The following is a 12283-nucleotide window of genomic DNA, read 5'->3' on the forward strand; positions in this document are numbered from 1 at the left end:
AGCTTGTTGTGAAAAATGAGTTGGAATTCCAAAAGAAAAAGGTCAAGAAATTTCACAAGAAAAACTTTGAATTTTGGCAGTATTATAATAAAAGTCGTTATTTTACTCAACGCGAGTCAAAATTTTACAAGAAAAACTGAACATTTGTGCAACATTATGATAAAAGTTGGAATTTTACTCAATGACAGTAGCAATTTTACAAGAAAAGCTTAACATCTTGGCAATAAAAGAGTCGCAATTTTACTCGACAAAAGTCACAACTTTATATGAAAACTTAAAAAATGTTGGCAATATTCTAATAATAATCTGAATTTTTACTCAAAAAAAATGTCATCGTTTTACAAGAACAACAAAAAAATTGTCAATACTGTGACAAAAGTCGGAATTTTGTATGACAAATGTCACCATTTTGCATTAAAAAGTAATAATTTTACACAAAAATATAAAGAAATTGTTGCCAATTTTATGAGAAAAAAGTCGACACATTGTGAGAAAAAGTTAGTTCTTTTTTTTCTTCTTTTTTGTTTGTAATTGATTTTTAATCTTTATTATTTACTTCAAGTTATTACAGTATGTCTCTATATACATATTTATTTATTTGTTTTAATTCATTTCAATTCCCTACACACACTTATTACTTATGTTGACCAGAGGGGGAGCACTTCAAATTTGTACACACACTTGTTATTTCATATGTTGACCAGAGGGGGAGCACTTCAAATTTGTACACACACTTGTTATTTCATATGTTGACCAGAGGGGGAGCACTTTTAAAAGCGACACACAGTCAATTAGAAAAATCCCTCCTTTTTGGGACCACCCTCATTTTGATAGATGTCACCAGCAGGGGGTGCAAATGAAACATTCTCTATTAGATGCAATGTTATTGGGACCATGATTTATGTCATCACTTGTTCACACCTCCTCATATGGAAGATACTTTTCCTTCTTGGTGTCTCCAGAAGGGTAGAAATACAAGAACACACACAGCGAGGGTGTGTTTGTTTTGGTGTGTTGTAGTGAAGCTGTTCTCTATGATAAAGCTTACAGGGACGCTCCCTAACAAATGCTGCAATAACATATGCAAAAAAGCGGCGCAGTCCCCGGCCTTCTTGTTCCCGCCCCCTACTCTCTCTCTCTCACACACACACACACACACACACACACACACACACTTTGTGTGTGTGTATCTGTGCGAGTGTGTCGGTCTAAGCTTTTTGTTGGCCCAAGGATTATCACGGCTTTGCCACCGGCAGCCAAGCAAAGACCTGAGGAGAGCGGGGCTTAAAAAGACGCAGTGTTGTAGTGTCCAGAGTACACAACTGTGGCAAAACACTGTTTGTGTGTACGTGCTGGGGACACGACACTGTCTTCTTGTAGCCCTACCCTTCTGGAGACACCAAGAAGGAAAAGTAGCTTCCATATGAGGAGGTGTGAACAAGTGATGACATACATCATGGTTCCAATAACATTGCATCTAATAGAGAATGTCTCATTTGCACCCCCTGCTGGTGACATCTATCAAAATGAGGGTGGTCCCAAAAAGGAGGGATTTTTCTAATTGTCTGTGTGTCGCTTTTAAAAGTGCTCCCCCTCTGGTCAACATATGAAATAACAAGTGTGTGTAAAAATTTGAAATGCGCCCCTTTGGCCAAAATTACTAAAATAAATATATATATATATATATACATATATAGAGACATACTGTAGTAAATAATGACGATTAAAAATCAATTACAAACAAAAAATGAACTAAAGGCAGTCTTTTTCTCACAACGTGTCGACATTTTTCTAATAAAATTGGGAACAATTTCTCATATTCTTTCTGCTTCTGTAAAATTGCAATATTTTCTCGTAAAATTATGACTTTTTTAATGTCAAATTATTTCTTTTTATTGCAAAATGGTGACATTTGTCATATAAAATTCTGACTTTGATCACAATATTGCCTTTTTTTGTGGTAAAATAGTGACATTTTTGGAATAAAATGATGACTTTTGTCATAGTTTTGCCAAGTAAATTTCCAATTATTATTATAATATCGCCCAAATTGTAAAGTTTTCTTCTAAAATTGTGACTTTTGCTGGGTAAAATTACGCCTCTTTTCATAAAATTGCCAAAATTTGAAGCTTTTCTTGTAAAATTGCGACTGTTTTTGAGCAAATTTCCAACTTTTATCATAATGTTGCACAAATGTTCAGTTTTTCTTGTCAAATTTTGACCCTCGTTGAGTAAAATGACTACTTCTATTATAAAAATGCCAAAATCCTAAGTTTTTCTTGTGAAATTGTGAACTTTTCTTGTGAAATTCCAACTCATTTTTCACAACAAGCTTTTTTATATTTACATAGTATGTATATATTATTAATGTTGTCAATACTAATCTTTATATATCTAGAAAGGCTGGTCCTAAAGAGGGAGGCATTTTTCTCAGGTCTCAGGAAGGTAACAAATACAAGAATGTGTGTGTGTGTGTGTGTGTGTGTGTGTGTGTGTGTGTGTGTGTGTGTGTGTGTGTGTGTGTGTGTGTGTGTGTGTGTGTGTGTGTGTGTGTGTGTGTGTGTGTGTGTGTGTGTTTTTGTGTTTCTACTCTTGAGACACCAAGAAGGAAAAGTATCTTCCATATGAGGAGGTGTGAACAAGTGATGACATACATCATGGTCCCAATAACATTGCATCTAATAGAGAATGTCTCATTTGCACCCCTGCTGGTGACATCTATCAAAATGAGGGTGGTCCCAAAAAGGAGGGATTTTGTGTGTCGCTTTTAAAAGTGCTCCCCCTCTGGTCTACATATGTAACAAGTGTGTGTAAGAAATTGAAATGAGCCCCCATTAGCCAAATTTTTTTTTTAACTAAATAAATATGTATATAGAGACTGTAATTATTTGAAGTAAATAATGAAGATTAAAAAATAATTACTAACAAAAATATTCAACAATTTTTTTTTTTTTACTATAAGTAGTCTTTTTCTCACAATGTGTCGACTTCTTTCTTATAAAATTGGGAACACTTTCTCATATTCTTTCTGTTTCTGTAATATTGCAATATTTTCTCGTTATTAGAAAGTTATTAATTTTTAGTGCAAAATGGTGACATTTGTCATACAAAATTCTGACTTGTCACAATATTGCCAATTTTGTTGTTGTTGTGAAATAGTGACATTTTTTGAGTAAAATTATGACTTTTTTTTCAAGTAAAATTCCGATTATTATGATAATATTGCCAACATTTTAAAGTTTTCTTATCAAATTGTGACTTTTGTCGAGTAAAATTGCGACTTGTTTCATAAAATTGCCAAAATTTTAAGCTTTTCTTGTAAAAATTGCGACTGTTATTGAGTAAAATTCCAACCAGTCTTAGACTTAGATTGGTCAGATTTGTTTTAGACTTAGATTAGTCAGATCCAGTCTTAGACTTAGATTGGTCAGATCTAGTCTTAGACTTAGATTAGTCAGATCCAGTCTTAGACTTAGATTGGTCAGATCTAGTCTTAGACTTAGATTAGTCAGATCCAGTCTTAGACTTAGATTGGTCAAATCCAGTCTTAGACTTAGATTGGTCAGATCCAGTCTTAGACTTAGATTGGTCAGATCCAGTCTTAGACATATATTGGTCAGATCTAGTCTTAGACTTAGATTGGTCAGATCCAGTCTTAGACTTAGATTGGTCAGATCCAGTCTTAGACTTAGATTGGTCAGATCCAGTCTTAGACTTAGATTGGTCAGATCCAGTCTTAGACTTAGATTGGTCAAATCCGGTCTTAGACTTAGATTGGTCAGATTTGTCTTAGACTTAAATTGGTCAGATCTGGTCTTAGACTTAGATTGGTCACAAGTACCCTGAGACTTAGATTGGTCAGATATGTTTTAGACTTAGATAGGTCAGGTCTTTTCTTAGACTTAGATTGGTCAGATATGTTTTAGACTTAGATAGGTCAGGTCTTTTCTTAGACTTAGATTGGTCAGATCTAGTCTTAGACTTTGATTGGTCCGATCCAGTCTTAGATTGGTCTGATCCAGTCTTAGACTTAGATTGGTCACATCCAGTCTTAGACTTCGATTGGTCAGATCTTGGCTTAGACTTCGATTGGTCAGATGCAGTCTTAGACTTTAATTGGTCATATCTTGGCTTAGACTTATATTGGTCAGATCTAGTCTTACACTTTGATTGGTCAGATCCAGTTTTAGACTTAGATTGGTCTGATCCAGTCTTAGACTTAGATTGGTCTGATCCAGTCTTAGACATAGATTGGTCAGATCCAGTCTTAGACTTAGATCGGTCAGATCCAGTCTTAGACTTAGATTGGTCAGATCCAGTCTTAGACTTACAGTAGATCGGTCAGATCCAGTCTTAGACTTAGATTGGTCAGATCCAGTCTTAGACTTAGGTCGGTCAGATCCAGTCTTAGACTTAGATTGGTCAGATCCGGTCTTAGACTTACAGTAGATCGGTCAGATCCAGTCTTAGACTTAGATTGGTCAGATCGCACCGGACTATAACCTGTAAATATATACGTTGTGATTATTTACAAATAAATATTCTGTAAATGTTTATTTACATACCTTAATTTTTTTCCAAACGGTGTCTGTAACACGGCAGTAAAACGGCTGATCAAACAAAACAGAAGTCATCGTCATGGACCCCCTAGCTCCGGAATCTAGCTCTCCAATCAGCTAAACAGACTGAATAACTCCACGGTGACGTTTTGGTGAATTTACTGAAGAATTTGTGAAAGTAAAACAACACAAAAAGAATGCCATTGTAAATTAATAATACTAACGCAGACACTCGTAAAGGTGTTAGCATATTAGCTAATGCTAACGACGCTAGCTTGATTACATTGCGATAGCGCGTACAAATATGCATGAAAACACTCCTACAGACATCACACATGGGACGCTTTAGTAAGTAAGAATTGTTTTAGTTATATTGTAAAACTTACAAAGGTTGCTTGGAGTGATGAATGAAGAATCCATACAAGTAGAAACGCCATGGATGGCTAGACGGAACACCGCTTGGGCTTCCGGTTGAAAGTTCACTTTAAAGCATCCATCCATTTTTCTACCGCTCGTCCCGGTCAGGGTGGCGGGCGTGATGGGGCCTATAAAGCAGTTCTTCTCAAATAGCTGGGCTGTAACAGAAAATATTTGAGAAGCACTGATTGAAACAGAAAGGGCACTGCAGCATTTGCAGTGAGAAAACTTGTCCAGAAGATGGCGCCATAGCACAAACAACACCACCTATTCAGCGTTTTTTTCTTGATTCTTTTTTAAACTATTGCCGTCAGTGAAGAAAAAATCTTCAAATTATCCGCACCGTTTTCTAAGCTGCAGGGTTCAAAGCGTAGGAAAATAGTAGCATCTTGAAGTCCGGAATTTACGATAATTGCTGGGTGTTTTCTAATTGAATAGGCAGCGCGGCACAATTGGAGAGCGATCCAAATGAAGGTTGCTCAGCCTTGGCTGCGTGTCTGCGCTCCACTGCCCGCTATTCCGCTTCGGATATTGGACCACCTGTGTAATTGTTTTAACGAGCCCCTAAACCACTGAGCTTGGGTGGGTGTTGATGCACGGCTTCAGGCGCCGTTGAAGACGCGGGAACAAGAGACAGGCCTTGTGCTGATAGGTGGGCCGAGACAACGGAGCAGGTTAACTGACATTGTACTTCCAGGGTGAGATAACACAAGTCCAAGGTCAGGGTGGCAGCCTTACAGCCAATTTACATGAAAGATGAATAGGAAGAGGGGCTGGGCGGCAGGAGGTTGTGGGGGCGCTTCTGCTTGTGTTCGCTCTGTGTGTGTGTGTGTGTGTGTGTGTTCTTGTATATCCACCCTTCTTGAGACCAAGCAGGAAAAGTATCTTCCATAGGAGGTGTGAACAAGTGATGACATAAATCATGGTCCCAATAACATTGCATCTAATAGAGAATGTCTCATTTGCACCCCCTGCTGGTGACATCTATCAACATGAGGGTGGTCCCAAAAAAGGAGGGATTTTTCTAATTGCCTGTGTGTCGCTTTTAAAAGTGCTCCCCCTCTGGTCAACATATGAAATAACAAGTGTGTGTAAAAATTTGAAGTGCTCCCCCTCTGGCCAACATATGAAATAACAGGTGTGTGTAAGAAATTGAAATGCGCCCCCTTTGGTCAGAATTATACAAAGTTTGTATAAAAAAAAATATTTATATATAGAGACATACTGTAATAACATGAAGTAAATAATGAAGATTAAAAACCAATTACAAAGAAAAAAAATCCAAAAAAAGAACTAAAAGCTTACCTTTTTTATATTTACATAGTATGTATATATTATTAATGTTGTAAATACAAATCTTTATATGTCTAGAAAGGCTGGTCCTAAAGAGGGAGGCATTCTTCAAATTGACTGTGTGTATGTTTTAAAAGTGCTCCCCCTCTAGTCAACATATGAAATAACAAGTGTGTGTAAAAAATTTGAAGTGCTCCCCCTCTGGCCAACATATAAAATAACTGTGTGTAAAAAATTTGAAGTGCTCCCCCTCTGGCCAACATATGTAAATAACAAGTGTGTGTAAGACATTGAAATGTGCCCCCTTTGGCCAAAATTATAAAGAAATAAATATTTATATAGAGACATACTGAAGTAAATAATGAAGATTAAAAACCAATTACAAAACAAAATATTCAAAAAAAATAAAAAAAATTTACTAAAAGCTTAACTTTTTTATATGTGCATAGTATGTATATATTATTAATGTTGTAAATACTAATCTTTATATATCTAGAAAGGCTGGTCCAAAAGAGAGAGGCATTTTTCTCAGGTCTCAAGAAGGTAAGAAATACAAGAGTGTGTGTGTGTACACGCAAGAGGTCTGTGATCTCCTGGCCTTTGTGATGGAGATGGACCCGGCCGGTCCGACCCGATAATGACGCGACGCTCTAATAGCATTCATCCTTTCTACCGCAAAACTACTCAAGCGTTAAAGGGAGGGAAGGGGGGGGGTTGAGGCTAACGTTAGCTAAGCTATGTTTAAGAAACGACGGCGGGCGCAAATCATTTGTAATCTCGGAATCAAGAGGAGGGGGGACGAGGGGGCACCTTTAGTGTGTGTGTGTGTGTGTGTGTGTGTGCGTGTGTGTGTGTGTGTCCTCAGTAAATGCACTGTCCTTGTGTCTCTTCTCTCCCTCTTTATCAGTGTATATTTGTTGTGCTTACTGGAGCATGGAAGCCTTTCAGAACCCGAGCCCACCGGGGACAGGACCCCCGTGACACACACACACACACACACACACACACACCTATTATACGGGTCATTAAAGGTGTCTACCTATAGCCTGGGTAATCAGCGGTGTATATCGGCGCCCGTATTCACCACAGAGGCTGGTATCAATACACAGCATGGGAATTAAGGTACCCATGAAACCACGTTGTATCACAGGGATGTACCATGTTGTCACGGTAACATGATATTATTCTGCTAGATGTCCAAAAAAAAAGACTTAAAACTGTCATAGCGTGTACAAAAGTGAAGTTGGCACGTTGTGTAAATGGTAAATAAAAACAGAATACAATGAATAATGTTCAACCTATATTCAATTGAATAGACTGCAAAGACAAGATATTTAAGGTTCGAACTGGGAAACTTTATTTTTTGCGAATATTAGCTCATTTGGAATTTGATGCCTGCAACATGTTTCAAAAAAGCTGATTTGTGAGCGCCGTGTGTAATGTTCTATATTCTCAATGGAACATCAAATTTTCGGTGTTGTTTACTGCAGTCTACACGTATCTCTTATGTGTGACTGCCATCTACTGGTCACACTCATCATGTATCAATTAAAATAGTTTTGAGGTCTGTAAGCACAACCAGAATTATTCCGGGTTATAAGGTGCACTGTCCATTTTTGAGAAAATGAAAGGATTTTAAGTGTGCCTGAAAAATATGGTAAATGATATTAAATGTGCGTAGAAAAAAGTCTTGAATTGGACTTGTTGATATCTGCATCTATGGCTTTGTATTGTTAGTGGGATGCATCTATGCATACTTGCCAACCCTCCCGTTTTTAGCGGGAGAATCCCGGTATTCAGCGCCTCTCCCGACAACCTCCCGGCAGAGATTTTCTCCCGACAAACTCCCGGTATTCAGCCGGAGCTGGAGGCCACGCCCCCTCCAGCTCAATGCGGACCTGAGACTGAGTGGGGACAGCCTGTTCTCACGTCCACTTTCCCACAATATAAACAGCTTGCCTGCCCAATGACGTCATAACATCTAGGGCTTCTAGAGAGTAGAGTGCACAACTGCGCAGACAACAAGGAGACGTTCGAAGGGGAAGGGGTATGTTGCCTGTAAATATGTAGAACAGACTTCTCCATTGAACACGGTGGCCGAAATGATATACTCATCATGAACGGAGAAGTTAAACAGGACAATACTGCCATCTAATGGATAGCCACAGGAACACTGAAATTCAAGTATTTCTTTTATGTAAATAAATAAATATATATATATATATATATATATATATATATATATATATATATATATATATATATATATATATATATATATATATATATATATATATATATATGAAATACTCGAATTGGTGAATTCTAGCTGTAAATAACCACGCCCCCCACCCCCGACCAACCCCCACCCCCTACCCCCCACCTCCCGATATTGGAGGTCTCAAGGTTGGCAAGTATGCATCTATGCAATGCAGTGTTTCCCATAAACTGCCAAGATACCTGTGGCGGTGGGGGCGTGGCTGTGGGCGTGGTCACCATGACATCATCGAGTAATTTGCATAATTTACTACAATGATTTGATTTTCTCTAAAAAGGCTCAAAAAATGTACACTTACTAATTAATAACAGTTTTGTTTTAAACGTCCATCCATCCATTTTACAATATAATTACAATACTTTATGTACATATTTATTTACAGATTTGAACAATAACTTATTCACTGAAATATATTTATTAATTGTGGTTCTTACAAAAAATATATCTTATAAAATATAAAAGCTAAAATGTCTCATAAAGCTCTGCCCCTTTAATTAGTGCATACTAAATAATTTAACTTTAGCCTACTACTACAACCATATTATTTACCAGCAACATAAAGTGAAACAGAGGCAGAGGTGTCCTGCCACAGTCAGTAACAAATAAACAGAAAACAGTAGTGGTGGTAGATAGACACAGAGCTTCATCAAACATCTGATCCACTGAACAAAGAGCTCCAAAAATCTTGAACCTTAGACTGCCATCAGTTTTACTCCCTACACTTAACCATGTGTTTCCTACTGCCTGCAGACTTTGCACCCTTTGTTATATACACATGTTGTGTTTCTAATATAAATACATTTAATAAAGTCAAATACAAATAAGGCAACAAGAGAAGTATCCTACACTTCTCTTTTGTAAAGTAAATCTGAACAGCCGATATGGGCATCTACATCAACTATATGATTTGCCTGGGAAGCTGGAGAGGACAAAAAAAAATATATATATATATATATATATATATTTTTTTTTTTTTAAATGTATTATTTATTTATTTTTTTTATTTTTTAATTAATTTATTTATTTATTTTTTATTTGTGGCGGACGTAATTCTTTCGTGGCGGGCCGCCACAAATAAATGAATGTGTGGGAAACCCTGCAATGTCTCTTTCCATGGTGTCCCTGTGGACTCAGACCAGACCGGGTCCTCCTGTCAAACCTCAAGACCTGCACAACGTGAGACGACCCGCCTCCTGCTTCAACTGCTCCAGGAGAGGACACTTTGGCCACGTGAGTCCAGCCTGGGTTCTGCAAACTGCATTCTGTGGCAGGATAAAACCCACAACTGTTGCAGTCCATGTGTCACTGTCGGCCCATTAATGCTGATCATAAACACAGACTGCCGTCTCTCATATTAGCATGCTAATATTAGCATGCTAGTGTTAGCATGCTAATGTTTTATGCCATTTTTCAAGATCATTGTGTATGTTTTAGCCTAAAAGTCATGGATATGGCTTCTTGGCGCCATCTTAGAAGTATGCTAAAGTCCCTCATATCGGCATGCTAATGTTAGCATGCTAACGTTTCATGCCACCTTTTAGTTATTTTTGTATGTTTTCCTTTTAGTTATTTTTAAAGATTAAAGATACCAATGATTGTCACACACACACTAGATGTGGTGAAATTTGTCCTCTGCATTTGACCCATCCCCTTGGGGAGCAGTGGGCAGCAGCGGCGCCGCGCCCGGGAATCATTTTGGTGACTTAACCCCCAACTCCAACCCGTGTTGCTGAGTGCCAAGCAGGGAGGTTATGGGTCCCATTTTTATAGTCTTTGGTATGACTCGGCTGGGATTTGAACCCCATTTTGGTATGTTTTAACCAAAAATCCTGGATTTTGTTCCTTGGCGCCATCTTGGAAGTATGCTAACGTCTCTTATATTAGCATGCTAGTGTTTTATGCCATTTTTTTTGTCATTCTTGTATGTTTTACCTAAAAATCCTGGATTTTGTTACTTGGCGCCATCTTGGAATTATGCTAACGTCTCTTATATTAGCATGCTAGTGTTTTATGCCATTGTTTTTGTTATTCTTGTATGTTTAACCTAAAAATCCTGGATTTTGTTACTTGGCGCCATCTTGGAAGTATGCTAAAGTCTCTTATATTAGCATGCTAATGTTTATGCCATTTTTTAAACAAATGTTGTATGTTTTAACCTAAAAGTCATGGATTTGGATACTTGGCGCCATCTTAGAAGTATGCTAACGTCTCTCATATTGCCATGCTAGTGTTAGCATGCTAATATTTTATGCCATCTTTTTTGCTATTTTTGTATGTTCTAACCTAAAAATCATGGATTTGGATACTTGGCGCCATCTTAGAAATATGCTAACGTCCCTCATATTGGCATGCTAATGTTAGCATGCTAATGTTTTATACCAGCTTTTTAGCTATTTTTGTATGTTTTAACCTTAAAATCCTGGATTTTGATACTTGGCGCCATCTTAGAAAGACTACCGTTTCTCATATTGGCATGTTAATGTTAGCATGCTAATGTTTTATGCTAGCTTTTTAGCAAATTTGATCTGTTTAAACCTAAAAATCATGGATTTGGATGCTTGGCGCCATCTTAGAAGTATGCTAACCTCTCTCTTATTGCCATGCTAATGTTAGCATGCTAATGTTTCATGCCAGCATTTTAGCTAATTTTTGTATGTTTAAACCTAAAAATTATGGATACTTGGCGCCATCTTAGAAGTATGCTAACGTCCCTCATATTGGCATGCTAATGTTAGCATGCTAACATTTTAAGCCAGTTTATTAGCTAATTTTATATGTTTAAACCCTAAAAATCATGGATTTGGATACTTGGCGCCATCTTAAAAGTATGCTAACGTCTCTCATATTGCCATGCTAATGTTAGCATGCTAACATTTCATGCCAGCTTTTTAGCTAATTTTTGTATGTTTAAATCTAAAAATTATGGATACTCTGGCGCCACCTTAGAAATATGTTAACGTCCCTCATATTGGCATGCTAATGTTAGCATGCTAACATTTTAGGCCAGCTTTTTAGCTAATTTTGTATTTTTAAACCCTAAAAATCATGGATTTGGATACTTGGCGCCATCTTAGAAGTATGCTAACGTCCCTCATATTGCTATGCTAATGTTAGCATGCTAACGTTTCATGCAAGCTTTTTAGCTAATTTTTTTATGTCTAAACCTAAAAATTATGGATACTTGGCGCCATCTTAGAAATATGCTAACGTCCCTCATATTGACATGCTAATGTTAGCATGCTAATGTTTTAGGCTGGCTTTTTAGCTAATTTTGTATGTTTAAACCCTAAAAATCATGGATTTGGATCCTTGACGCCATCTTAGAAGTATGCCGACCCCGGGCCAGAGGCCTAGGACACACATAGCAGGCCCATCAAAATTTCCGCGGGAATTTTCTAGTTTTATTCATAATGCACTTTGTATTTCATGAATGTATTATTAAAAAGTATTAAAGAGCAACCTACCTAAGACCCCAAGAGGAAGCAGAAATTAAAATGATAAAATACATTTAAAAAGCCATGATACAAAACAAAACTTTTTTTTCTTTTATTTTAGTAATCTTTTTCCCTTTTTATTTCCATTGTGATGAGGACTAAGGTGGTTGTGTGTCCCCCTCAGCTCTGCACCAGGGAGGGCAGGTTCAGAGGAATATACATCAGCACGCCGGAGATCAACTATTACGACACCAAGAAGGATATTCCCCACAGGAAGCACATGCTCCGGTCTTGGGTTGAAG

The 12283-nt window shown here is 37.5% G+C and overlaps 1 protein-coding gene across 2 annotated transcripts in view; it reads left to right on the forward strand.

The window, feature by feature from the left end:
• The window catches only part of zcchc7 (zinc finger, CCHC domain containing 7), a 162018-nt gene extending 149735 nt beyond the window's left edge, over positions 1-12283 (forward strand). For both annotated transcript variants that reach the window (XM_062027228.1, XM_062027229.1), the window contains exons 8-9: positions 9682-9777; positions 12166-12283. In XM_062027228.1, the coding sequence (XP_061883212.1) occupies positions 9682-9727 (46 nt within the window). In that variant the 3' untranslated portion in view covers positions 9728-9777; positions 12166-12283. The remainder of the gene's footprint in view (positions 1-9681; positions 9778-12165) is intronic.

Source organism: Entelurus aequoreus, linkage group LG18, assembly GCF_033978785.1.
Source record: "Entelurus aequoreus isolate RoL-2023_Sb linkage group LG18, RoL_Eaeq_v1.1, whole genome shotgun sequence".
NCBI classification, from domain to species: domain Eukaryota; kingdom Metazoa; phylum Chordata; class Actinopteri; order Syngnathiformes; family Syngnathidae; genus Entelurus; species Entelurus aequoreus.